This window comes from Crocodylus siamensis, chromosome 13 (genome assembly GCF_052110815.1).
Source record: "Crocodylus siamensis isolate JL-2025a chromosome 13, ASM5211081v1, whole genome shotgun sequence".
NCBI classification, from domain to species: domain Eukaryota; kingdom Metazoa; phylum Chordata; order Crocodylia; family Crocodylidae; genus Crocodylus; species Crocodylus siamensis.
In genome coordinates, this window is record NC_143407.1 from 5,723,161 (window position 1) to 5,750,677 (window position 27,517).

Genomic DNA, 27,517 nt, shown 5'->3' on the forward strand with positions numbered 1-27,517 from the left:
GCCTCTTTTCTCTTCTCAGTATGATTACCTGGGTGACAGGAGGCCTGTCCCTGCAGGAATGTATCCCTACAACTACCCGGGTTCTCCTACCGTCCACGATAAAATGGTACGTGTCCTCAACGACTTGTCGCTTCATTGTTGGCCTTGCTTCTCTCTCAAGTTTTGAAGTGAAGGGGGCATGTTAGCAATGTGGGGCAAAGGAAAAGAGGCTGGTACGGGCATGGCACCAGTAACTGAGGGTTGTCTCAGAGCTCTAGTGTGTGCCCAGCCAAGAGGCACACGTGGCATCTGGGGTGCAGCTCCCAGCTCCTGCATTCAGACTGGTTGGAGGTCCTGCTGCCTCGGGGTGCCTGGGCACAAATGGGGCATGCACAACATGGCTTACTGACCCACGGGGATGGGAGGGTGGCTTGTGCCCGCTCAGGAAGCCTGGAGAGGAAACAAGTCTGCTCTGAGCACCCTCTGTCAGGCTGGCCTGAGCTGGCACATGTAGGAGACAGGTCTCAGGGTCCCTTCTCTAGTGTCCTTGGTGCCATTTGGGGCCGGCTGTGGTGGGCCCCAAATGGGACGGTTTGCTCCTAGTACACTGCCCTTCCTGAAGCCAGCTGGCTTTGCCCCTGGAAGGGGACACATTGGAAGGCATGTGCTTCCCTTGCATGCCTGTGCAGCCCTGATTCTGGGGTCATCGCTCCACCGAGAGCAGACAGAGATGCTTGGAAAACACAGCTCTGGTGCACGCTCTCAGGTTGCTGTGCTGTTTCCAACTCAAGGGATGAGCCTCCAGGACAAGGGGCCAGGTGGACACTGTGGGTGGACACAGCCCTCCCTTCCCCCCTTCTGTCCCATCTCTGGTTCTGGCTGCAATTGCTTTGTTTCTTTTCCAAACTGCCCTGAACATTTTCTTTTCATTCGGGTGCCTCAGGGGTTGGGTGGTGGGGGACAGCCAGAGTCCATGGGGTGAGGCCACGGGTCTCCAGTCTGCTGCCTGACAGCTTCAGTGGCTTTGTACAGGGGCCCTGATCCTTCACCTGCCAGTAAAACCCAGCCTGGATATCAGTGCCCTGTTGGGCGGACTCTAAGCTGTGCCCCTGCCACACCTGTTTTCCTCCCATCGCTGTCTCACTGCCTGGCTGTGCACGCAGGGGTGATGCATGTGGAAATGTGAGGATGGAGTCCTGGTGCCCGGGATGTGGGGGCTCCCTCCCCAGCTTTCCAGGCCCTGGGAAGAGGGGCAGGGGAAGCAGCGGGGTGGGAGGAAGAGAGGGGCAGGGAGCGCACAGGAGGAGCCGCCAGCTTTGCCGTGCCCAGCAGCAGCCGCTGTAGGCCAGAATGGAGGAGCGACTGTCAGCTGCTGCTGCAGTCCCAGCCTCTCCTGGCAGGAGCTGACCATTCAGCAAGGCGTTACGAAGACACCAAGCTATGCCATCACCCATCCTTCCTAGCACTGTTGGGAGTGGACAGTGGAGGGGGGAGGCTCTCATTCACTGCCGTCCCAGACCCATCCAGCAGAAAGTGCTAGGTGACCGAGGGCAGGAACGCAGTCCATGGGGTAGTTCCTGTGGGGAGTGCGGAAGGTATTTTCTGTCCTGCTAAGCCCAGGGCACCAGGTCCTCCCTTGGCCAACATCCCGGGACCTACAAACCAGACAGAGGCAGCTCCTGCTCCATCTGCTAGACAGAGCTCTTTGCCTTTCTCCGGCCTCCGCCTAACGCTTTGCTTCTTCTCTGTGTTTGTCCGTGTGTTCATTTTTTGCCGCATGTCTGTTTGGCTCCTGGTAGGATGAACTGTTAGACCTTCAGTTGCAAAGAAACCTAGACTATTTGGACCAGCAGGTAGGCAGAGCTGGCTGTGAACCTCCATGCTCCTCATGTCCCCTCCTGCCTGTCCTGCACCATCTCCCCTCCCCGCCTCCCAGTGCAGTGTGGTTGCATCCCGCCCCGTGACATCTATCCCACAACCTCTCCTGGCATGATGGCCGCACGAGTTGTCTTTGGTTTTTTTCCCCATTCTACCCGTCGGCAGGGTCCCTGGTTACTGGAGAGAGACAAAAATGTTTCCTCTGGGTCCTGAACCTGTGAGGTTAGTGGTGCGGTGACAGGTGCACGTGGAGTTGGCACTTGGCCGAGGTGTGAATAAGGAGTCGCTCCAGTCAGGGCAGCAGAGGTTTGCTGGTGTGAACAGGAGAAGATTGAGGCCCAAGCAGCTGTGAGTGAATGGGAGTGCAAGTGCTTACAGCTTTCATGAAGGGATGGGGGAGGCTGAGCTTTCATCTCAGCACCCGAGTCTCCTCGCCCAGCCTTGTAAATGCATTGATTCCAATGGGACTGTGCCTGATTTACACCAGTGTGTTGGCGCCTGATTTACACATGTGACCAAAATCTGGCAGCATTGCTAACTTGGGCCCAGAGCCCAGTCCTTCCTGCTGTTACAAGTACCTTCCTTACCACGGGGTGAGTCGCTCCATGAGGTGACGCTTGACTTAGTCGGGGTCTTTACCCAAGCAGCTGGAACCAGAGGGATGGACAGGACGGCTTGGGCCAGGCTGGACAGTTTAAGGAATCTGTGTGGAGTTGCTGCATGTGGCAGGGAGCAGCTGTGAGCGTTGCATGAGCTCCCTGCATGCATGAGCTTGTGTGCTGTGGGGGAGAGGCAGGAATCGGAGATAACTGGAAGCCAGTGACCTAAACCCGGCTAAGGTTCAGTAGAGGGTTTGGTGCTGCGTTGTATGGGTTTGGTGCTGTAAGCCCAGGTCCCGGGTCTCTGAGCACCAGCATGCATCTGAGGCTGGATGTAATGAACACCGTCCTGGGAGTGGGAGAAGGAAAGCCTGGGAGGAGACATCTGTGGCAGCGTAGAGATGAAAATTGCAGGTGTGGCTTCAGATTAGAACGTGGATGGGAAGAAAACCCTTACAGATCCCTGGGCCGGTGCTGCAGCCTGCCGCTGGCCTGCCTCTCTGTCTGTGGAACGGCTTCCTTGTTGAAATACTATCTCATTAGGCTCCCAGAGTCTGTAAATCCCCATCAGTAGAGTAATCACTGAGATGCATCTGCCTCGCTTGGAGCAGAGCCAAAGACGAGCAAGGAGACCGCAGGCAAGCAGAGCTCTCTGGGTTGTTTCGCAGCCCCTGGCAGCAGCATTTCACCGAGTCCTTTCTAAAATGCTTCCTAAAAGGCTTGCCATGCCCTCCTCCTTTCCTACTGACTTCTGGAGAGACTTGTTTAAGTCATGCTTTCAAGCATGTCTTTAAGGCCAGTTCTCTCCTTTATTTCTCATTCCCTGCTTGTCTGGAGAGCTGGAACAGAGCATGGTGGGTGGGTGGAGGACTGAGACAGCTCCCGTGATGGTAGTAGAGCGATGGTGATTCATGCCAGCAGAAGATCTGGCCCTGCTGACTGACGTGTTTCTCTGTTTAAACATTGGAGAAAGCTTGAGACAAAACCTCACCCTGACCCCTTCAGCGAGGAGGAGCTAGTTGCCATCCTCGTGCTGGTGTTCTTCCTGTTTGAGGCTCTTGACCTTTGGATCTTAGGGGACAGAGCTACATCTAATGTTAAAAAGAAGATCGGTGGCAGGGGTGGAGCACTAAGGAGCCACCCCGTTGTCATCAGCCAGCCGGGGCAATCTTGCCAAAGCAGACAGTGACACAGTAGTCACCTTACGGCCATGGATGATTTGCAGCCCAACACTACAGGAGCCCACCGAGCTCTTGGCCCCTTCATGATAACAAGCTGGCACAAGCAGCCTTACGATCACAAAGCACAGTGTGCTCGGGGTAACCAGGAAATTGATATAAAGTCCTGGGGGGTTCCTGTGAACAACAGTAAGGGTGGGTTGTTGCAGTATGTGGAGTGCCTACTTTCCCCCCTGTTTTATTCCATTTAAAGGCACCACAGTTTTGGGGTTTTTTTCTAGTTCTGAGCACGACAGAGCCAACCAGGGAGTGTGCTAGAGCCTATTTGGGTCTTTAGGTTTTATTTCCCCATTAAGGATTTTCTTTTTCCTAAAGACATGTGTAGCATCTGGTGGGTGCTGTTCCCCAAACAAGGATCTTAAAAGAGCCATGTGCCAAAATAAGGTCCTACAGTGCTCTGCAATGACTTCTGTTTTCAGCCTTTGGTACCCACTCCCTTTGATGCAGTCATGCCATATCAGTCATTGGGTTGATTTCCGTGGAATAGGCTGGACAGCTTTATTTGTACCCTGCACATCTCTGGGACAAGCACATTCAAGGCAGAGAGGGCATGTTCCAATATGTAGGAAACACAGCTCCAGAGACATAGTACTTCCTTCAGCAGTGCCACCCCATTGTACCCGGGGCTGCGCTCTCCTGCCAACAGATGATCTTCATTTGGGATGCAGAACTTCCCGTGAGTAACGGGAAGTTTGTGACACACATCTGGTGTGATACACAGGTCTCTCTGACCCCCCTCAAAGATTTATTCTCATTTGGAGGCTTCTCCAGTCCAACAGTAGCAGTATCACATGCAGTGGAAACAAAGGAGTTGTCTACACAGGAAAGCTCATTCAGATTAAGTTGGGTGTGAATTTAAAGTACAATAGCTATTCCTGAATCATTCCCTTTGACCGAGGAAGCTCTTGATGTGGAATAAGACTGCCTTATTCTGAATTGGTTTGATTCGCTTCCTATGTGGATTAAGCCAATTTGGCTGTCAGGTGCTCTTATTCCAGAAGGTCCACATAGGGAGTTAATCAGGAATGGGAGTTAATCAGCTCTTCCACAACTTCCTGCATGGATAAGCCCCAGCAGACTGATTCTCATGTTTAAACCTAGAGAAACTGGAGCCCAAGGCTGAGGTAAGGTCACGGTGCTGCGATTTTCCTGGTGCGCCTGTTCTGTGATTGCTCTGAGCTGCTGTCTGCTCATTAGCAGAGGCAGAACTCAAGGTCTTTTCTCACTTTGAAGCTCTTGGGCTTCTTTTGAGGCCCTTGTAATGCGCGTGCTAAGGCAGTGTGAGGAGGAGCCGAGGCCGAGGAAGCTCCATGCAGCCAAGGGGGTGCCCTCAATATTTTGTGGAGGCAGGGAAATGTTAGTGGTTCTGGGAGACTTGTCCGTTGTGCACTCAGTCTCGGCCCAGGAAGGGGGGTTTTGTGTGCATTTTCAGAGCTGTGTCAAAACAGGGACAGGGTCCCCCAAGATCCTGCGTGCCCCTGGAACCCATCACCTGCTGGCGCAGCTGGCAGCACAGCACTTGGGCAAGGCACTCGGGCTTCAAACACTTCCTGACCCAGGCCCGCAGCCGTCCCACGCTGTGCTCTGAACGTTGGAGCTTGACCCAAGAGAGAAGCAACGTCTCTGCTGATGTCTGAAATTTCCTTCCTTGTCTGCTGTAGATGAGTGAGAGCGAGACTCTGATCAGTATGGTGAACAGAATGGTGGAGAACTCCTCCCCTAGGGCCCAGCTCTACATGCAAGTAAGGAACCGCGGCCACTCCACCCCCGGCAATGCCATTCCTGCCGCCTTTGCATGGCAGAACCATCGTGCAGCTCCCTCTCGCACGACACGATTCATTTGCGATCTTGCCACCCGACATCTCCGCTCATTGAAACACCACACCCTGCATCTGTGGGGCCTGACACGTCACCCACGGGGGAACCTGCTGGCGCCATCACTGGCTTCACTAACACATCCATAAGCCATTCAAAACCCCAGTAGCTTATTGTCCTCAAAGGCAGCGCTGTGTGGGGGATGGAGTACAGGACTGGCATGGAGGGAGTCCTGAGTTCAAATCTCAGCGCTGCCACCTACTTCTAGAGCAGCCTCGGTCAATTCGCTGAGCTGCCTTGAGGTTTGTGAAGAGGGTAGCGCTTTCTAGGCTTGTGAGGGTGAGCTGAGGATAAGACCCTTCCACCTTTGTATTTCAGTAGATTTAACACTTGGGGTCATCATTTCCAAAGCCCCAGCTCTGCTCTTTATGTTATAGGAGTGCTCCCATCATCTGGCAGCAGAAGTAGGCTTTTATCCTTTTTGCAGTCAAGCTGCTAGAAATTAGCTTTGCATTGAACCTACGCAATTCTCTGAATATAGAAAGTGCTGTACAAGTACCAAGTACTAGGCTCTTTTCTTATGTAACTCCAGACTCCAAACACCCCGCTGGCTGGTCCAGTCATAAAAGCAACATCTCATTGCACCATGCTGGAGAGTCAGCTGCCACACATTCATGCTTTCAGAGCTCCATTCATAGCTGTGCCACTTTTGTTAAGCAAACTCAGTGTTGCTGAATGTTTACTACGTGTATTTTCTAGATGTCCCATGCCTGCTCTGAACGCAGGGGGTTCTTGGTGGATATAAGAGGTCACCACTGCTCAGGCAGGACCCTTGCCAAGGTCATGGTCAGTGTAGTGCTAGCTCTGCCTACTTGCATTGGGCACTGTGCTGTTCTAGTCCATGTAACGCCTCTGCTGCATCCCTTGGTTGCCTTCCTCTGGGGGTGGCTGTGCATTGTGCTGTGCCGTGTTGCTCTGAGAAAGGGATAGTGTTGGATGTGAGGAGAAAGGTCTTCGCATCCACTCCATAAATGGAACAGGCCACCTGGGGCAGTCAGGTAACCAGATGCAAGATGGGGATGCGCTACGTTGTGAGCTGCTTTCCCATTGGCTCTGCCGTCCTGCTTTGATGCCGCGAGGTACCCAGGGGCCAAGTCCTGCATCCTGCTGAGCTTGGCACTGGAGGCCTTAAGCAGCGAGTGTCAGTGCCCCAAAGTGACTGTGGTGAGTGTGGCATCTGGTCTGCCGCTGGCCGCTTCCCATTGGCCTTTAGCTCTAGCGAAGACTGTCTAGCCTCAGCTTCCCAGTGAGGGGACCCCTGAGACTTCCTTCAGCAGGTTCTTCTCATCCCTGCCCGTTGTGTTCGCCGGGTGCTGAGCTGTTATGCACACCAAGAAACCTCCCTGGCATTATAAGGGCAGCCAAGACCCAGCGTTTCTTTAGAGATCTCACATTGCGATACATTACTCCTCGCCTTGAGGAGCTGAACCCTAGAAACGGGGGATATCCTGACCCTGGTTCAGGGCCCAGTGCACCTGCAAAGGGAATGCCGGACTGCACACTCCACTCCTGACTGACCCCACAGTTGCCCGCACGGGTGGCCAGTTACCATTGCTTGCCCGCGTGATTGCCCAGTTACTGACCCAGGCTTGACGTGCGGCTCGATAGCTCAGATCCTTTGCAGAAGGGATGTTGTGCACCCTCCCGCATGCACAGGAGAGGGGCATTATCTTGTGCATGGAGGAGCTCCCTGCCTTGGAAGCAGGTCCTTGTGCTTCCAAGGGAGGAGGCAGATCTGAGCAGCCAGCAGGAGTTGACTGGGTTGGGCAGACCCTGAAGAGTCTGGACTCTTTCTGATGGCTGATGCGGTGGCTGAGCACTCGGACTTCATTTCCTGGCCCCCTGCTAAATGTTACGGGCAAAGGGGTTCAACTGGTAGGGCTGTGGTGGGGACTAGGGCTCCGGCAGCCAGGAAGCCATTCTCTCCAAGGACTCCAGACACGACCTCGGGTCTCCCCAGAGGCTCAGCTCTCCACATGAGGGAGCAGTAGTGACTGGTTCCTGTTATTGCAGGTATCTCCCTTTCCGGATGCTTACAGAGAGACTCTGCACGCCTACAAGATAAGCGAGCAAGACACGGATGTAAGATCAACTCTCTCTGCCTTGCCTGTCCACCTCCTCTTCCCTGCCGTCATGCTGTCAGCCACCCATCCTCCACCCCTGGGTGGTCATGCTTTCTCCCACCTCCCGCCTGTGCTGTGTGTCATTGGATGGGCACCCTTTCTCATGGCAGAGCTTCAGGGATAATGGGCATTACTGCTCACCCGTTCACTGCTGTTCACCAGTGTCATTTGCTAGTTTGCTTCAGTTCTGAGCTCTCTTTTCCACTGCATCTCTCCCTCCTACTCTACACACTCTTACATTCTTGTGTGTTTTCAGCCCACTCAGATAATTCATTACTTGTCCACCGATAGTAAGACCGAGGGTAGAAGTGGCTGAAGATCGCTCTTGCTACTCGCGTAATACAGCAACCACTTGGGATCAGCCTAGTAAATATGCCCCAAAGTGCCCTGGAAGATTGTAGGTTGCTGAACGTTTTTCTTCATAGATCCTAAAGGAATATTTTAGATATTTCCAGAGGTGCCTACATGTGAAGCAGTGACTCAGTAATGGAAAATGATTCTCCTGTCTTCCAAAAGGACTCGCCTGGGGTTTATAAGTGATGCTGTTTTACCTTGCCAGTCCTAGAAATGAAACCCTTGACTGTAGATTCTTCACCCTAAGAAACTGAATCCTGATGATTTTTTATTTTCCATTTGATGCTGTCAGGTATTCCCGCCTCACCATCCACTGGGCTAGGGAGAAGGTCCTGAAAGAGAAATAGCAGTGAGAGGTCCCTTGGTGCCTCTGGGCTAGGGTCTAATATCACAGATGGTGCACTGAGTGCTGATCCGCTGGGAGACAGGCCAGGGGCCATGTCCCCTCCCCAGTAAATTCATTGGTTGTTCTGGCATTAGCATCACTGGGGTCAGGATTTGGTCCAATGTCTTGTCCTCAGCTGGAGATGGACTTGCTGATTTACCACAAAAAGCCTGCTCCATCCTTATCTACATGATCCTGGTGCACTGTGGCAGCATGGCAAATGGGCCCTGTGACAGCTCTTCATGCTCTGATTTTTTTTCTTCTTCTTTTCCTTTCCTGGGGACAGAAACTCTTGGGGAAACTGTGTGAGCAGAACAAGGTGGTGAGGGAGCAGGAAAGGCTGGTGCAGCAGCTCCGGGCAGAGAAGGTGAGCAGGGAGGGGAACCCAGCGTGATAGTCTCTGTCACCCTGGGCAGACCTGGTGGTTGAGGCTGGGCTTGTCACCGTTGGGTGGAAATGGCCTAGAAGCAGCAGTGATGATGTAGCTATTTCTATTTCTCCTTAAGCCACCGTGACACCGGGTGGTGAAAACTGTCTGCCTGCTTGGAAACAGCCTGGTGGGCTGGGATATTTGTGGCAGGATAGCTGCAACATGGGAAGAGCATCAGGTTCTTCTGAAGCCCCAGTGCTGTCATGGCCAAGTGCCTTGCATGCCTGCAGTGCTGCCTCTGAGGAGGGCAGGGGTGACCCCCTGGGGCAGGTGGGTCACTAGCCTGGAGAGGCAAAGTGACTTGCCCCAGATCACAAAGGGCACCTGGAGCAGAGCTGGGAATTGAAACCAGATTTTCCAAGTCATCGGCTGCCTTAATGCAATGGTGACCAAGCGCCATCCTCGTAGGTCTCTGGTGGAGTGTCCCTTGCAGCCATTCCTGCAGGACCTCTCACCAGTGGACCTGGCTCCAGTGGGCCTGGCTACCCCCCACCCATTCAGCAGGGAGAAGGCCCCTTTTAGGTGCCCATGTCTCCACTCCCCAGGTCAGGTGGCTCGGTGAGCAGGAGGGCTTTGAAGGCTTCATTGTCATCTTGCCATTAGGAGAGCCTTGAGAGCGCCCTGATGGGGACTCACCAGGAGCTGGAGATGTTTGGGAGCCAGCCCGCCTACCCAGAGAAGCTGCTGCACAAGAAGGAATCCCTCCAGAACCAGCTCATCAACATCCGGGTGGAGCTGTCCCAGGCCAGCACGGTAACAGAGATGCTGGGGCGGCCGCCTGTGGGGACCTTGAGCTGGGCCAGGCTCCTCTGCACTGCAGGAAGGATGGAGCAGGGGGAAGCTGGCACGTGCTTTTAGGGGTCCCCTTCTGCCCCGTGCATGGCTCCTCAGTGGAGCAGCAACACCCCAGTGTGAGTCCTGAGCTCTGTGCCATCAGGGTCCCAAGCGTAGGTCTTGCTCAACAGCAGGGTTGGATCCCTTAGCAGTGGAAAGAGCCGGTCTCTACTACTGTCTGCCAGGCCCATTTTACTTGCTGGACATCCACTCCCCACCCTCAAAATGCATTGACCAGCGCATCGCGGTCCCTTCATGGGGTCTGGCATCACGGTGTTGGCGTGAGGATCAGAGAGGTTGCAAGCTCCCTGACTCCAGAGGGTGAAATTCAGTAATTACACCCACCTAACCCATTGGTGCCACCACCTCTCCGCTGATTTTTTTCCCCCTGTAGTGGCCCCAACCATCTGTGAATGGTAGGAAGGGCATGGGGTACGCTTTCCTCAGTGGAGCATACTTATGTTTGTCCCTGGAGGGGCTGCGCTGCGCTGGGCCCTTGCTGCTTGTTTCCTGGACTTGGTCCCAGACCCATGCTAGCGCACACATACCAGCCCTGGAAAGCTTCCTGAGTGAGTGTGTCCCTCAGAGCAGACTGAGGGGACCTCTGTGCTGGCCCAGGTGGGGTATTGCCTCTGCATCCCTGGGACATGCGCAGAGGGAGCCGGTTGTCTCATGGGAGTATCTGCACATCCCCCCAGGCCTTGGCCAACAGCACCCTGAAGTACGAGAACCTGGAGAGCGAGGTGTCCGCCCTGCATGACGACCTCTGGGAGCAGCTGAACTTGGACATCCAGGTGAGAGAGCAGGGCTGGATCAGGGGTGACTCAGGGCACTGAACCCGCCACGGGCTGGGCTTGGGCAGGGGGCAGTGCAACTCCAGGGTAAATCGGGAGTAACTAGGGGTAAAACATGAGCAACTATGCAGAGAGCAGTCCCAGTCCCTTGGGCAAAACTGGTGCATGTGAGAGCAAAGTCTGGCCCCAAGAGCCTGTCTCCTCCAGCCCTGAGGCATGCATAGGTTTGGCTCACAGCTTCAGGACCAGCTTTTCTTACACCCACACAGTGCCTCTGATTTGTGTGCACAGCTGCCATGGTTGCACAAGGGTTTTCCTGCAAGTGGCCAGCTTGATGCTCAGTCAGATGCGCGGTTATGGGGAATTTCGGGCACAGGCTCAGTCACCGGCTACGTCCGTCCTTCGTGCCCCAGTGAGGCCTTGGCCTCTTTGCTGAGACGGGACAGTGACAGCATCAGCCATGGCTTTCATTTCCATGATGCAGTTACCTGTGCAGTGGCACATCTGGGCCCAGCTGGAACGGACTCTGTGTTCACACATGGGCAGAACCGGTCACGGCCCCATGGGAAAGCAGAGCCAGCAGCCCCTGGCAGAGCACCGCAGGGCCACCAGAAGATGGGCACAGTCCGTGCAGCATTACTGCTTCATTGGCAGAAGGGCTGGAAGGGGCTGCTGAAAAAGGCTTAGCCCTGATGAAACCAGTGCCGTTGGCAATCCAGGGTGCCAAACCCCTTTGGCCCTGGCTCTGGGCTGAGGCCAGAAGGCCCCTGGATTTCACTACTCATGTGAAGGCTGCATAACTTCAAAGGAAAGGCCCCAGGGTTTGTCCCTGTGGTGTGAGTGAGTTGGAGGTGCGTTTGGGCATTGTTGCTGGAGGGTGATGGACGGAGCCCCCACGGCAGGCGGGTTAGCTGGGCCGCATCACAGCCCTGCAGCTCGAGATGGCAGCTTTTCTGACCGCTTGCCCATTGTTCCTCACAGAACGAAATGCTCAACCGGCAGATCCAGAAGGAGATCTGGCGGATCCAGGACGTGATGGAGGGGCTGAGGAAGAACAACCCCTCCCGTGGCACGGACACCGCCAAGCACAGAGGTGAGCACTGCCTTTCCCGGGCCTGACTGAGGCTGTGGGGTCACAATACAGCTCGTCTTAGCGCCTGCTCAAGTGTCCCACAGTCCTTGGTGATGCATCCCAAGCTATGAGGTCTTCGTGGCTACTCCCATGTCCCTGCCTGTCGCCCTCTAGCAGCTGTGGTGCATAGAGGATGTAGACCCGAAAGCCTCTGTAGCTAATGGAGAATCCCAAAGGGCAGCAGCCTGTGGTTTCTGGAGCCAGAGGTGGGTGGCTTCCAACATTAGATGCAGCCTACTTGGTGACCATAGTAGCTGCAATGAGTAGGCAGGTGACCCCAGTGCAGACCCTCTTGGTTGCCACCCCTCACCACATCCGTCTTAATGCCCCCCTTGCTGCCGCTGCTGCTGCAGCCTCCAGCTATCGCAGCTGCCGTGGTTCTCCTGGCTGGCTTCAGCCTGCCTCCGGTAACGCTGCGGGGAAAGTCTCTGTAGAACTATCTGCCTCAGCAGTGATGGTTCCCACTTGCCCACTGGCATCAAAGGTAACACACAGCCGCTGTGGGAGCCCCAGACTGGCTTGTCTTCCCTTTGCTGCCTGGGCAGCCCCTTTCACAACAGGAACAAGCTGCACCCTTGCTTCATTCCTTTCTGTTGCTTCTTTGCAGTGGCCATGGGTCCGTCGGGAACGTACAGCTCCAACAGCCCTGCCAGCCCTCTGAGCTCCGCCAGCCTCACCAGCCCCCTGAGCCCTTTCTCCCTGGTGTCGGGCTCACAGGGGTCACCCACCAAGCAAGGCGCCGGCGAGGTGAGTGGAGCTGTGGGAGCTTGGGGCTAAGGACAGGCAGGATATTAGGGACCCGGCGCTGTTCGGCTGGCAGAGGTCCCTTCCCTCCAGCAGATGGCACCCGCGGCTCTCGTATCTGACCCTCGGGAAACCCCCGTGCTCCAGAAGGATGCACAGCGGGCATGAACCTCGGTGGCACAGGCTGGGGTCCAGGTGCACTGGAGTTCTTTGGGGCTGTTCAGTCCAGGGTGGACTTTAACTCACCCTGACACCAACTTGGGCCCTGGACCTGGCTTCCAATTTTGACCCCCTCCAAGAAGAACGATTGCTCCAATCCAGGGTCTGGGCTCTGGCCCAGCTCTTGTCAAGCCCATAGCTTCATAAAGAGTTGGTGCCCATCCCCAGAGGGTTCAGCAGATACTCCTGGTGCTCTCTGCTCTCTTGTTTGCATCTCCATTGAGTTGGGACTTGCCTTTGGGTTCCCTCAGGCTCCCATCTTGCAAAGCTGGGGATGTCCCTAGACACCTCAGTGATGGGAGCCTTGTGCGATAGAGCATGGGCAAATCAAAAGCCTGCCAGTGAGAGTTTGGCCCATCTCTGTCAATTCGAGTGGCTTTGCTGAGCATCTTGCCCAGGGGCACAATATTTTGCACCCCATGGGGTGGGGTGGCCAGGCTGGGATAAAGCCATCTGTTGGGGGATAGTTTCTGCGGCGGGGACTTCTCCGGCAGTGTGGGGGATTATGCTGCCTTGGCACAAACATGACATTGAGCCAAGTGGTCCGTGTTCTTCTTGCTCATGTTGGTGAGTATGAGGCCTGACCATCAGATGCTGTGGAAGTGAACAGTCTCCCACCCTCTTTTTCAGCGAGGTGTGGGGGAGCAGCTGGGGAGTGTCTGTGGGCGGGGGTCTCCCCACCTCCTCTTCAGAGGGAGACATGGAGCAGGGGGCCCTGGAGCTCAGGGTACTGGGGAAGGGGTGGGACTCGGGCCTGCGGGGTCCTGGAGTGGGTGCTCAGCCCAGGATAGGCGGGACCAGCTGTGGGCTCCGCACTGCCGTCTGTCTGCCTGTCTCTCACTAACTTTCTCTTCTTTCCCGTTCTCATAGCTGCTCTGCTCTTGCGTCTAACACTCTGGCTTCCTCTTTGCCTCAGGAACCAGGCCCGCCTCGACCTCCCCTTCCTAAGTCGTATGTACCCCTGGAGTCTCCTCCGACCGTCCCTCCGCTCCCTAGCGAGAGCTGCCTCTGGCCGTACCCTAGCTCCCCGTCCTGGCAGCACAGCAGCGAGGCCAAGCGGGGACAGGTATCAAAGCACCTCCAGAGCAGACTCAGGGCCTGGCAGTAAGCAGCAGCCTTCCCATTGCCCCACTCGGAACTAGCAGCAGCAAGCAGGAGAGCTATGGGGCATAGCTGGGAGGGTGGAGAGCGGGGCTCATGCCCCACTCCCTCCAGCTGTGAGCACTGAAGGTGTGTGGGGAGTCAGTGGGTACCTCAGGAGGACTGGCAGAGAGAGGCTTAGGGCCAGGGGTGTTCGTAGTGATGGTGCACAGCCTAGCAGGAGGGGCATAGCATATACTGGGCATTGGGGCATCCAGGTGCCCATGCCAGGGGCAGATGCAGTCCCCACCCTTTGCAAGGACATCGTAGAGCTCTTTGTCCCTTAGCTGCCCATGTGCCGACCAAGGCACTGACCTTCGCAAAGGGCAAGGTGCTGACCTGGGCTTGGGAAGACCTGGCTCCACCCCTGACCCAGGAGCAAGCCACCCTCTTGCTCTGTGCCTCAGTTTCCCCATGTATCAAAGGGGAAAGCTAGTAGCACCGACTCCTGAGACCAGTGCCTAGTGGGGCTTGCAATGAAAGAACAGTGCACTCAGTTGATAAACCTTTGCTTGGAGACCCCCTATCTCTTGTAGTGCCATTAAGCTAAATTGGGGTGCTGGATCCTCAGTGAAATGGTGAATCGCCCTTCGCACCAGCCTCATCTCAGTACAGGGAAGGGGATCCCATGAGAGCCAGCTGCAGGGCTGCAACCATCAGGAGTCCACAACTGGCAGGGAGGACAAGGGAGAGACCCTCCCTCCCCCTTTCTCCCATCATTGTGAGTCTTGTCTGTGTGGAGGGAACACCACTGACCCTTCACATCCAAGCGAGAGGAACTCAGGTGTTTCTCTCCTTCACTTATCTGCTTTCTCTCTTGCTCTCTGCTCCACCTGGGATCATTCAGCTTCCAGTTTTTGTGGGCTGAAATGTGCTTTTGAGGCTGTGGAGCCCAACCCTGACTTTGCTTTTGCCACTGTCACCCCACTGATTTCAGGAGCGTACAGAGGGAGGTGTGAGGTGCTGCCTGAGAGCAGATTCAAGCTGGCAGGTGCCTGATTCCCAGTGGATTTTAGTGCCTAGACCACTAGTACCTGGACATCGGCCACTTTTAGACTCCCAGGGCCAAATTTTCAACATGCATCTCCAACATGTGCACAGCCTTGCACCCAAGTGCCGTGTGCCTAGTGATACGTGCAAGAAGGCATGTGCACATGGAAAATAGTACACATATGAAGCAGGGGATGGTTTTCATCTCCTACAAGAAGAGCCATGTGTCCTGTAATAAGCCTGCTGAGATCCCAGGCACTGTCAGACCAGCTGGTCCTGATCTGCGCTCGTCCCTCCTGTGCTGCTTTGGAGTTGGTGGGCCCCAGACACAAACTTGCCACAGACTCAGCCCGGATGGTGCCCACCCTGGATCACGTGTTTTGAGCTTCCTTGGGTTGGGTGGTTTGGGCTGAAACCCAGGTGCTCTCTGGGTTGTCATTTCCTGGCTCTCCTGAGTTGTGTGCATCCATCTGTCCTTTCTGTGTCAGTGTGTACATCGTCCATTCATCCCCACACCCCCTCCGGCGGATGACCAGGGTAGTTGCCCGATGGCAGGTCTCTTCAGCTCTCCTGCCACCAGCCCCCTCCCCAGCCAGTCGCCCGCTCACCAGGGAATCCTCTTTCCCTCTATAGCCCAAGTCGAGCTATGAGCAGAGCAAGAAGGACGCTCCCCGCACGGCCACCTCCAACGCACCCATGGAGGGTCTGCTCCTCCAGACAAGGCAAGAGCAGGAGGCCGAGAAGCAAGCAGCTCTCAACAAAGGTACCGGCTGCAGGCCCTGTGAAGGTGGCGACACCTTTTCCCTGCCCAGTCTGTGGGCTGGAGGTGTCAGAGGCCAAGGTCTGGGGCATCCCCAGAAAAAGGAGGCACCTCTTTGACTTTGGAGCTGGGGGTCTCCCTTGCAGCTGTCAGGGCCCAGCAAAGCATCCTGTGAAAGGGCATGGGGTTAGGGCAGGTCACACCAGCAGCTCCTCCTGCCCCTCTGGGTATAAGCTCTGACTTGCTGCCACGGTTTCAGGAGCCGCCAGGCCCTTGGCGTGCCGAGGTGAGGCCCATCTTCAAGTCGCAATAGATTTTCTCCTTAGTGCCACTTCCTCCCCGTGTCAGCACATCAGTCTCCCCACCCCATGGTGTATCTGATGCATGTGGCATGACTGGATTGGCCTGAATGTCACAACAAGCCATGAAAGCCCAGGACATCTGCGTTCTGCTCTGGGGTCCCTGCCTTACTGGCTACATGACCGAGAGATCATACGGCTTCCCTTTGCCCTGCCTCATGGGCTTCTCTGTAGAAAGGGGCTGGCGGTATTGAGCCTTGTGCTGGTGCCGAGGGCTGTGTTCATTGACATTTGCAAGAAATGCTTGGGGAAATGCTGCTCACCTTCCCCATAGAGTCAATATATAGACATCTCCCCAGCCCTGCAAATGCCCTCCCCGACCCCCACAGCAAGGGGCGGGTTGTGCAGGGAAAGCGGCGGGCCGTGAGTCAGGCAGGCAGCACATTTCCATATCCCCGGGTTCTGGAGAGCTCCTGCCTCACCCCAGCAGGGATGGGACCCTCAAGATGGGTCGGCAGCTGCCGTGTGGGGTCTCACGGCTGAGCTTCCCTGTTTTCTGCTCCACCCCAGTTGGCATTGTTCCCCCACGGACCAAATCCCCCACAGATGAGGACTCGGCACCCGCGCTGGGTGTGGTGAGGAGGAGCACCAGCAGCACGTCCAATGGGCTGAACTCCAGGGTACTGTGCACTGTGCATGTCTCTGCGTGGGGTTCGGGAGTCTGGGCTGAGGCAGAAGGGTGCGGGGAGGTGGGAGCACACATGGTGCTGGGGCTGGGCTGGTGGCTGAGGGACAAAGGTGAAATCCCTGGGGGAGGAAGAAGATGCTATCTGGGCAGCAGGGTCTGGTTGCAGCTGCTAGCTACTTAAGAGCTTCCCTTGGCCTGCCGCGAATGCTGGAAGCTGCAGGGGGAGAGGAGCAGCGTCCAGAGGTGTCCAGAGAGGCTCTGCTTAAATACTCTTTCCCTTCACCTCTGTTCTCTGTCACCGAAAGATATCGGGCTCCAGGGCCTGTGGACTGAGCCAGTCTGGCGCTGCCTGCACTCTTATTCAGCTCTGTTGCAAATGCCTGAAGTGTCGCCACACACAGCAGCCTTCAGCTCCAGCAAGGCCCCTCAGTCCAGCCCTGCAGCTCCCTCGGCTGGGCCAGAGAGCAGCAGAAGCCGAAGCAGCTGCTGACAAGCTGGCTTTGTGGTGCAGGAGGCTTTCCCGTGGGGACTGAGTCGAGAACAGCAAGCTCATTGCATTAGGGACCAAAGCCTGATCTGAACTCCCTGCATGGGGAAGCTGTTCAGGACACCCGCGGGCATGCGCGTGACCCCAGGGTGCTATGCTTCTCCCCAGGAAAGGCCAAAGAGCGCCGTGTTCGCCAATGAGACCAAGACGAAGATGAGCGTGGAGGAGCAGATCGACCGCATGAAGCGCCACCAAAGCGGCTCCATGAAGGAGAAGCGCCGCAGCCTGCAGCTTCCGGCCAGCCAGACGCCAGAGGCCCCCAGCACGAAGGCTCCTGCCTCCTACAAAGTGGTATGGTTTTCCCGGGCTAGCAGTGGGCATGGAGCCTTTGCCTTGTGTCCCACAGGCTGTTTGCAGAGCAGTGCCCCAAGCCCGCTGGAGCCCGGACCCCACTGGCGCTCCCAGGCCAGTTCTCCCCTCGTGGGCCAGTCCCTGTTGTCTCTTCATATAGCAGAGACCTGGAGGCCACGACGGAAACTGGCTGGTAGAGTGGACGCAACGCTGGGCTCAGGCTCAGGAACCTGGGGGTTCTCTTCCTAGCTGGACCTGTATGACTGAGCAGGTCCTTTCCCCTCTCTGCTCCTCAGTTTTCCCTTCTGTAAAATGGAGCCCTCTTCTGCCAGGCGCCCAGAAATTCACCAGTGACGTGCTCTGCAAGACCTGGCTGGGAGTGGTCAGTTGTGGTCTAGGGTGGAGGAAGTAGAGTCTGTGGTGAGATGTATGGAAAGAGCTGATGAGGAAGGGCCCATGGCCGGGTACGTGAAACAGGCTAGGTTGGCAAGGAGATGGGGAAGAGCCTGCGTGGGTAAAATCAGGGGAGGGGTTTCTCCAGGACTGTCATGCAAGGCTGGGGTGGATGGGCGAGAGGAGCAGCAGTGGTGGGGTTTCTGGAGAGGTTCCTCCAGCATTGTGAGCCCTGAAGCCAGCTGGGGCGCCACCCTGCCAGCCCTCCGGCCCCGCGTCAGCAGCGAGGTGCTGTGTTCCAGGTGCGCCGACACCGCAGCATCCACGAGGTGGACATCTCTGACCTGGAGGCAGCGTTGCGCTCCGAGGACTCGGGCAAGGTCTACGAGACCCCGAGGGAGGAGATCGCCCGGCTGCGCAAGATGGAGCTGGAGCCACAGCACTACGACATGGACATAAACAAGGAGGTGAGACCCTGCCCCACTAGCAAGGGCCTGACAACACCCCTTGGAGTGGCAGTGGAGAGAGGCACCAGAGAGATGCATGCGAGGAGACAGCAGCTCTGGGAGACAGCACCTCCATGAGGACCTGGGCCAGGGGTGGTGGGAGGAGAGAGTGGTTCCTGGCTTGAAGGGACCGCTCCACCCCATTCCTCAGGGCAGGGGCTGGGCAGGGAGGACTGCAGTGCAGGGTATGTCCAGGGCGTCCTGGGTGTTGTCCTGCTTTTGGCCCACAAAGAGGAGATGGAGGAGGAAGGGGTAGCAGACCATGTCAGGAGGAGGGACCAGGCTCAGGACAGGTGCCCGCTGCTGAGGCCAGGGCGCTCTGCCCCACGCCGGCTACAGCCTCACTCAGTTACCACTCCTGAATTAACCTGAGTCCCAGGACTCAGCACCTGCCTTTGCCTCTGCCCAGCTTTCCACCCCGGACAAGGTGCTCATCCCAGAGCGGTACATCGAACTGGAACCCGATGTTCCTCTGAGCCCTGAAGAGATGAAGGAGAAGCAGAAGAAAGTGGAACGGATAAAGACGCTCATTGCCAAATCCAGGTGAGGCTGCTGCTCTGGGGCCATGTCAGCCCTGGCTGTGCCCACCATGCCACCCACCTGCTAAGAGCACTGCTGGTTTGGCTGCCCTGTGTTGCTTGCCTCCCTGTATCCATTCCTCACCTTACCACCCTGATTACCTATTCATTTGCCCAGTAGCTTCTGCAGCTGCTTAGCCCTCCAGCCCTTGCCTGCCCATCTCTTCTGCTACCTTTTGTTGTTCCACCCATCAGTTCCCTGCATACGCTTGTCCTCCTCCGAGCATGGGGATGTCACTGGTGGGGGGGCAGCCACAGGGCGGTAATGCCAGTCTCTCTCTCTGCAGCATGCAGAATGTGATTCCTCTGAGTGAGGGAGAGGTGGATGCACCCCAGGACACAGAGACTCAGCTCCAGGAGCAGGAGAAGAGGATAGAGATCTCCTGTGCCCTGGCTGCAGAGGCCTCCCGGCGGGGCCGCATGCTCTCTGGTAAGGTGCTCAGGGGGATGTGAGCAGCAGTGACCCCATGAAAAATGGGGCACAGGAGAAATTCCTAGTCCCCAGGCCAGAGAGATGCAAAGATAAGAGGCTGGGGAATTTCTGCCCATCGTGGCTTTACTGCTTCTCAGTGCAAGGCGCAGAAGCTAGGGCTGAAGAGAAGGACCAGATAATGCCCTGGAGCAGGAGAGGAGGTACAGGGAGAGGCCTTTAAGAGTCAGGTAGTTGGGTGCATGGGTCTGGATCCCCAGCTGTTAGAGCCATGCTAATTTACAGGTACTGAGACTCCAGCCCCTGCAGTAAGGTTCATCCCAGAGCTTCCCCCACTGGACTCGGTGAAGTCGTGCTCCTGCAAAATAGGGTTGGTGCCAGGTGGTTCAAATGGGCCCGTGTCTCCTCTCACTGCTCTGCCAGTGTGGACTGATGCCCCCAAAGCCCATTACATTGCCCTGGCATCAGAGCAGACTCCGGCCCTTGTGTTTCACACTGCGCGTGTCTGTGAAATGAGCCAGATCCTCAGACAGGATGCAGCCCGGTTAACTCTGATAGCTATGCACGGTGCTTGCATGGACCTCAGTGGGCATCAGCTGTGAACAGTCAAGGGGAGGGCACAGACCATGCTCTCTCTTATGCCAGGGAAGTGGCAGCGGGCCGGATTCAGCTATTCTGATTGAGTATAGTACCATGGAAGGTAACAAAGCTTTGCAGCTTGCATCAGCTGTGGATGCGGCCCACTGACATCCACGGGATTTCTCCTGATTTACTCCAGCACGGACGAGAGGAGGATAGGTCTATGCCATATAACGTAGTGTGTGTCATTCCAGGATGGATGTATAGAGCCACTGTTTGACCTTTTGGAAACCACAGACCTCCAGCGCTGTGAGGAGTACAAGGGCTTTAGTGCAACTGGCTTTAAAAAAGAGGCTGCGGGAATTTTACAGAAATGGTTTCCTCCCTTTTCTGTCACAGAACATTTTTCAAACTTCTGAGTTTTTCACTTCTTGCAAAGAAACTCCATCGCTTTCTTTGGTCGAGACCCTTTGACATGTGGTTGCCCCTGGTCTAGAAAACGCCTAAGTAGCAATTATAACGACAACCGTGGTGGCAGCCCCCCCTTGCCTGCACAGCACTCTGTGGAAGGCCACGCGGCAGAGCGGGGATGGTGCCCCGGGACAGCCGCCCTGCAGACGGGTGCCTTGTCCTGTCCTTGCCTTAGTCCATGTGGACCACGTGTAGAGCTCACGTGTGCGTGCTTGGGGGGACCATTTGTCGCTCTCTGTTGTTTCAGAGCATGCTTGCTTCCGGCCTCCCTTCCTTTTTTCAATCCCCAGCTCTGTCCCCTCCCCACTTCCCCCTGGAGTTGTCCTCTGCACCATGGCTGCAGCGTCATGCTCTTCATGCCCTTTCTCCATTTCTCCTTTCCAGCTCAGTGTGCCACCCCGAGCCCTCCCACCTCCCCAGCTTCCCCGACACCACCGACCAACCCCCTCTCGTCTGAATCATCCCGGGTCGCCGACAGCAGCCATTTTATGCGTGTCTGAGCCATGAAGTAAGCACCTTTTCTATTGTACTTCATCTCACCCCCTCTCCATTTTGGCCTCATAGCAGGAGGAGCCTCTTACTCCAGAGACGTCTCTCCCTGGCTATCCATGCATTGCTTCTCGCCCGACTAACAGTCTCCTGTGTCATGTTAGTCCAGTCTCCTCCTGTGGAACAAGTGCAAGGGGTTTCAGCCTTGGACCACGGAGGTGCCAGGGTCCATTGGGTAAACCAGACTCGCTCCCCTGAGGCCAACAAAGCCACTTTGCTGTTTTATATCAGTCGAGGTTTTGGCCAGGTTGCTGTGGAGGGTCAAATGCCCGCTCCAGGAGCACAGAGGAAGATCCAGTGGTGTGAAGTCTGTTGGGAAAGTTGTCTTCCTCGAAGCCCACCTGTTTCCGTGTATTCGCTGGGTCAGGAGTGGGTGGGCGTCAGGGCAGCTGAAGCCCATTGCGGTCATCTAGACAGGCCATCCTTTTTCTCCACCGTCACCAGGCATTGAATCAAATGCACCTGAGGTCACGGGCTAGGTTCTTCCTTGCTTGCATCCAGTGAAAAGTAGAAATGGCCCCAGAGACATAAATTAGAGGAGAAATAGAGGCTGTCAGGCATGAGAAATGCTACATCCCTCCCTGAATGGTACTGATTCTGTTTGCCTCGTGAATAAACCCACATAAGTCATGGGAAATATGACCAGAAATCTGGACGTGGGAAGTTGGCAGCTTCCAGAAGTCCTTTGCCCTCTAGGTAGCTGATTCCAGGCCCGTGGCTGCGTGCTGCCATACATGAGGTGGGATTGATGGGCTTTGGTTTTGGTCCATCTTACACACAACACCCACCACACACAGCTGGCACTAACTGATCCCTCTTCAACATTGAGGCTAAGCACTAAGTCAGTCACAGGGATGACATTCTCCGTTTGCTGTTAAGGGAAGGCCATCGGGATGAGGGCTGAAGCCTGTCAGTCGACTTGTATGTAGGGGAAGCCTGTGCTGTCCCAGTTCTGGTGGCAACCTCAGGCCCGTATCCTTCGCCAGCACTAAATTTGCTGCAAAACTTGTTCTCGTCTCTTCAACTGTGTTGGGGCCAATTACCAAACGAGGGGCTTTTCTGCCTGGACTTAGGTGTAGCTTCACCACAGCAGCCTGCTAGTGCACACATGGCCCACGCCAGGGTGGTGTGTGCTGGTGCCAGGCTCCCCGGTTTGAATGAGCCGTAGCGGTGCTGATCATATCGTGCATCTGCTTACCCTGTTTGCACGAAGGGTTGAAGTGTTTCAGCCCCCGCAAGGGGACTATAATCAGGCCAGATCCTCAGTGGAGGCCAAGAGCTAACAAGGGTGTATTGTGTCAAGCGGGGTGTTCCTGTCGGGGGTCAGCTTTTGCGTGGCCCCTCCCAGAGCAGGCAGGCCCAGTCTTGCACTCACTGTCTCTCCTCTCCTCCCTTCAGCACAAGCCCTGGCTGCTGTGAGCGCTGTGAAGTTCCACGGTGCCACGTTTTAATGCGTAAACACGTGCACCCCGCCTCGACCACCAAACCTTTCCTTGGCCGTCGTACCGGTTCTCCCCAAGCCCCTTCCTCTACCGAATGCTGATGTCCAGGACTGGGAAGCTGTGAGCCGGCACCTGCCGCCAAGGAGAGCGTGGAGGAGGGGGCCTTACCTCAGATCCAGTTCCCCCTGAACACTGGGCCTGTCGCACCGCAGGAAGAAGCACCATGGGCGGGCGGCCTGCCTGCTGGAGCTGGGTACCAAAGGGCACTGTGGAAATGGCTGCAGCTGCTGCCAGCCTTTGGAGGGACAGACGTTGCAAGTGGAGCCAGTTGTGTTCTGGGAGATGCACCTTCTCTATGCCAGGCGTGGGCTCTGCATGTGAAGCTACGTGGCTGGGCTGTCATGCTGAGGAGGTGACACTGCCCTGGAGGGCATGGGGTGCCCCTTCACTTTCCCCTCTGAAACCCTCGTCTCCCAAATTTCCTCCCTGTGAGAAGTTTTGGTGCGGAGACCGAGCCGTCGCTGCAGGTGGATAGCATTCCAGCGCTTTGCAGGCCTCGGTGCCCCATCGTTGCTCCAGGCGCTCCCTTCCTGCCCTGCTGCCCTCCCCTGGCATGGCTTTCACCATCGCTAGTAGCCACCTTTCTCCGCGCTCGCGCTCACGCTCACAAGCATCCACGGGAAGGAAGGGAACAGCAGGCATTCAGGATGGACAGATGGAAATGGCAGCAAAGGAAATAAAAAGCTCCCTGGCAGAAAACGGGAGCGGTGATGGGGACTACAAGGTGGGGGGGTAGAGCTGTGTCTGTGAAACGCCAGTGCGTCTCTTTCCAGGGTGAAGGGTGGCTTGGAACGGCAAGTCTGTGCAATGTATGTGGACATGTAGCAAGGGGATAGCAGAAAGATGGAAGGGGATGGGCTAGAGCAGCCCACGTGGCCTTGCTTAGTAGCCAGGCAAAGCCTTGATGTTTTCTGGGGCCAGCAGGGATCCTTTTGCAAGTAGAGATGAGGAGAAAGGGGAGATGGGCTTCAGGATTCCTCCCTGAGCGGGTTCTGGCTCGTACCAGCAGACACCTCTCACGGAGTTTGTGTTACTGCCAGCAAGGCTCATTTCTTGCACTTTTCTGGGGATGGGAGTGGGTGAGAGGAAGGAACTGGTACCAACACACACACGTGCACCCGCCCACACACACATGCACACGCACACCACATAGTAACCTTGGCCTGCTGCAAGAGGCATGTAGCACTAGACTGGGCACACTTCGCTGTAATGTTGCCACGGCACCTGTCACATCGGTATCCGAGTGTCCCACTTCGTTCCGGATGGAACCGCTGGGGCATTTCCTTCTCTTGCACCCAGGCATCTGCTGCAGGCTCCCTCCAGCAACTTCTGCCCCAGGTTAAAAGATGTCCTTACTTAGCCACTGACTTGGCAGGTGGTACGTCAGTGCTGTAGCTGTCTCTTCCCCTCATTCAGACAGCACTACCTTGCTCCCAAATGAAGCAGAACCTGAGCTGTGAGGCCTGGAGGGAGCAAACCCTTTAACTTTGAGGCTGCAAGCCAGCATGAGATGGATGGGACTGGGAAGATGATTCCTCCTGGAGGCAACTCATCTCTTCCTATCCCATGGCTGAGATGCTTGCATCCCTCTGGGAGGCTCTGCTTTTGCAGCTGGGTGGACCCTGGGGGCAATCCGGTGTGACCGTCCTTACCTGGAGAGCAATCCTGCACTGGGGATGGCCTTGGAGGGACTCGATGGGTCTTTTTGGCCTGTGGCTCCCTGCTGTATCACATGTGAAGCAGTACGTGGACATTGCCACCCCTAGCTCCCTGCACTAAGGTGGAGAGACCCCTCACACCTACAGTTATAGGAGCTCTTCTGCCCTTTTGGAGGGACAGCTCATGGTGCTGAGTCCCTGCTGCGCCTTCCCTGCTCCTATCAGAACTGATGGCATGAGCTCACTCCTCCAGATGTGACTCATGATTCTCCTAATAAGCTGAGGATTAATCATTGATCTGGAGGCAAGGGCCAGGTCACAGCAGAGACTTACTCAGAGGTTCATTCCAGTTCAGATTAAGCATCTAGGAGGTGGTTGAAGCTCATCTATGCTTCCAAACCATTGGTGCCCATAGAACCAGACCTGGAGTCTCATGAGGACATGGTCTGATGCTCAAGCAGCATTCCCACTGCCAGCGGAAATCACTTGAAAAAGTCTCTCTAAACGTCAGCTCAGCTTACACAGTGTTTGGGAGGAGGAGGATTCTTTTAATGTTTCCAAGCAGACTTTCTTGCCCTTCTCAAACTTAAGGCTGCATGAACAGAGCAACTCTATCTGCCACTTGGAGCAGGCTTTGCAAGGATTATGATCCCATGTAAGCACCTCGATGAGGGGCCAGGGTTTTAAAAGCATGCGGCACCCAGGAACTCCCACCATGACATTGATAGATGGATTTTCTGAGGCCTCTGACAGCCTGGCTGTTTCCTTCCAGGCACAAAAGGGAGCTGGGCTCTTTTGCAAAATCCAACCTTATGTTACACCATGAGATAGGTCCAGTTTTAGCCCAGCAGCATTCTTGCTCTCAAAGCCTGGGTGGAAAAGGCAGGTTTTGCCTAGGAGCGTAGATCTCTCTTCCAGTGATTTGACAGACAATGTTTTTAAAAAATGCCCACGTCTGAAACTGAGGTCTCTGCTCCAACACTGAGAGCAATCTGGACTGGAGATGAGTTGGTTTTCCTGCTCCAGAATCTCATTTGTCACGAGAGAAACTGCAACATATGGCTGGGGTTGCATGCGAAATGGGCCAGTTTCAGGACACTGATCTGAACCGGAAAAGGCCAATGTCAAGGCTGCTTTGGTAACATATGTCAAGCCTTTGTCTCAAGAGCTCCGATTCCCCTCCTCCCATACACTTTCCAGGGTACTTTTAAGTCAAAAGAGCCCTAAACTTATGAACTGTTGAGTCCTTGAGACTGGAGCTCTGTGTAGAAACCTTCTCTGTTGACCTGATCACAGCTGGGCACCCACAACTGAAGTGGAGTCCGTAGGAGACACGGGTGCCAATGCTCAGCACCGATTGAGATGGCGTTTTCTTCCCTCCTACCCCAGCTGTGGAGGGAAAGCAGACTGGCTGCTCATCATTCAACCAGACGCTCCTTCCTGTCTAAGGAGTAGTTGTTCTAGCTTGGCAAGAGGCAGACCCTGCCTGGGAGGGACCTCTGGCGTCTTCCTGGGGAGAATTGCTTGTCTCTGTGTCATCTCCCCAGATAGTCTAGTCTCTGTTAGTCTTTTGTAATTCTGGCAATATGCATAGCACCCCAGGAAAGAGGATCCCCCCCACTGCCCTGTTGAATCAGACCTAGGAATTTCTTTCCCTCTTCATTTTAGCAATACACAGAAACATCCCAGGAGAAAAAATAGTTCCGCTCCCCTCCTGGAGTCCCATACAGCCCCTGTTAGCTCATAAAGCTGGCCCTTTATTTTGCTATACATGCCTTAATATATGTTTTATGGAAATTATACATTTATATATAATATATATATTTGGTTTTTTTCTCTTCTTTTTTTGGGCGGTACTGTTTTGTGCTAATTTTCTTTCTCTTCCAGCAGGGCTATTCGAGTCGGCCCCGCCAGTGAGTTACAAAAAGCAGATTCTTTTCCAGTTTATTAGAAAAAGAAATCCTATTTAAAAATATATATATTTTATGCTTTTATTAAAAGCAGATTTATTTAAAATAAAGTATAAAAACTGTAAGTTTGAAGAAACAATGCATTTATTTCCCTGTTGCTATGACAGTGCTTTGTGCAGGGCCAGATTCTCAGCGGATGTGAATCGGTGTAGGGGTTGTTGCAATCTGATTGACAAGGGCTGGAAGTCTGGCCACTAGGCGCAGGTTATGAAGACGTGTAGGATTGTACCATATCGGGCACCACGCAAGGGACCTCGCTGGTACGTGGTATCAGGAGGAGATCCTTGCTATGTACGTGGGTTTTTTTAATCTTTAATTTAAATGCTCCATTTGCCCCTCACGTGTATTCTTGTGAATGGCTTTTCTGTCATGATGCGAATAGAGCAGCAGCTCTACAGGCTCCTGGACTGCAGTCCCTGGGATACCACTAGGCCAGCTGCCCCCCTCGGCCCCACACACCCCAAGCATGTATGCAAGGGTGCACACACCTTTCCTTGCTGCGAACGTATTCCCAGAGATGGAAGGTGGTGGCTGAACTGAGAGATGCTGCCAAGCCAGGAAGCCCCTGGGAGCTCAGCCGAGGCAGGAGAGCTCCACTGGGGCTGTGTCCAGAGCTGGGATCCAGGACCCCTGAAGTCAATGGAAAGGCTTTCACTGTCATGGTTGGTGCCTGAGACCATGTTGGCATTGCCAGCCCCACAGTGAGCTTCTCCTTGGCTCTTGGCTCAGTCCCATCTCCCATCCTTGAGGGCTTGCTAGCTCCAGCATGGTCCCAGCACAGTGCCTGGGGGAAGGGGTCTTGTGCATTCAGAGGAAGGGGTGGGGGATGAAGATAATCCCACTCTTCAGCACCCTTAAAAGGGTTTCCCAGGAAGAGCTCCAAGGACACAGGGACAGCACGGGCACCTCCCATTCAATGAATAATCATGTCGAGTCTGTGACCAATCACTACTATTGTCACTTTAAGAGTTTCCAAGGTTACAAGCTGGGAGCTTGCAATAAAGTGGGTTCCAATCACCATATTGCAGTATTGTGGAACTGGGGTGGGGGGGTATTATTATTATTATTATTTTAATGTTTAATTTTATTTTGTTTTGGTTATTTTTTTTCATAACACCATCATATACCAGCAACTCTTGTAATCGAGAAAAACTATTTGCATTGAAAAAAGAAATCTATTTATGCACATTAATATTGGGGGGGAGGGAGGGGAAATGGGCAAAAACCTGATTTTTGCTAGTGTTAGACAAATAAAACTCTCCAAGAAACCATGCAGTGTCAGTGTCTTTCTTTTTGTATGGAAGTGACCTTAGATGACAATGATTTGAATGGTAGATCAAAAAGACTGTGATCAAACAGCTGTAGCTTTTCAGCGGCTTTAAATCTTCTAATCAGAAAAAGGGGATATTATCTTAACCCATAATGAAATCTGTAGTAGTTTGCTTACTTTTCTTTTTAATTTTCCCGGTGGCATTTGTTTTAGATGTAGCTACTAAATGGTTGAATCTCACACCAGGGGAAAAAAATGCATTTGTACCTTGCAAGTTTGTATAAAACGAATAAATAAAAATCAATGGTTTGT

General features: G+C 54.8%; 1 protein-coding gene across 1 annotated transcript in view; it reads left to right on the forward strand.

The window, feature by feature from the left end:
* PLEKHA6 (pleckstrin homology domain containing A6) overlaps positions 1-27,517 on the forward strand; it is a 119,325-nt gene extending 91,808 nt beyond the window's left edge. The window contains exons 13-30 of the mRNA XM_090025207.1: positions 20-106; positions 1,779-1,832; positions 5,356-5,436; positions 7,583-7,651; positions 8,718-8,798; positions 9,465-9,614; positions 10,394-10,489; positions 11,471-11,582; positions 12,229-12,368; positions 13,501-13,650; positions 15,348-15,477; positions 16,344-16,453; positions 17,117-17,299; positions 17,995-18,159; positions 18,608-18,741; positions 19,064-19,206; positions 20,641-20,764; positions 22,204-27,517. Coding sequence (XP_089881333.1) covers positions 20-106; positions 1,779-1,832; positions 5,356-5,436; positions 7,583-7,651; positions 8,718-8,798; positions 9,465-9,614; positions 10,394-10,489; positions 11,471-11,582; positions 12,229-12,368; positions 13,501-13,650; positions 15,348-15,477; positions 16,344-16,453; positions 17,117-17,299; positions 17,995-18,159; positions 18,608-18,741; positions 19,064-19,206; positions 20,641-20,756 — 2,001 coding nt within the window. The 3' untranslated portion in view covers positions 20,757-20,764; positions 22,204-27,517. The remainder of the gene's footprint in view (positions 1-19; positions 107-1,778; positions 1,833-5,355; positions 5,437-7,582; positions 7,652-8,717; positions 8,799-9,464; positions 9,615-10,393; positions 10,490-11,470; positions 11,583-12,228; positions 12,369-13,500; positions 13,651-15,347; positions 15,478-16,343; positions 16,454-17,116; positions 17,300-17,994; positions 18,160-18,607; positions 18,742-19,063; positions 19,207-20,640; positions 20,765-22,203) is intronic.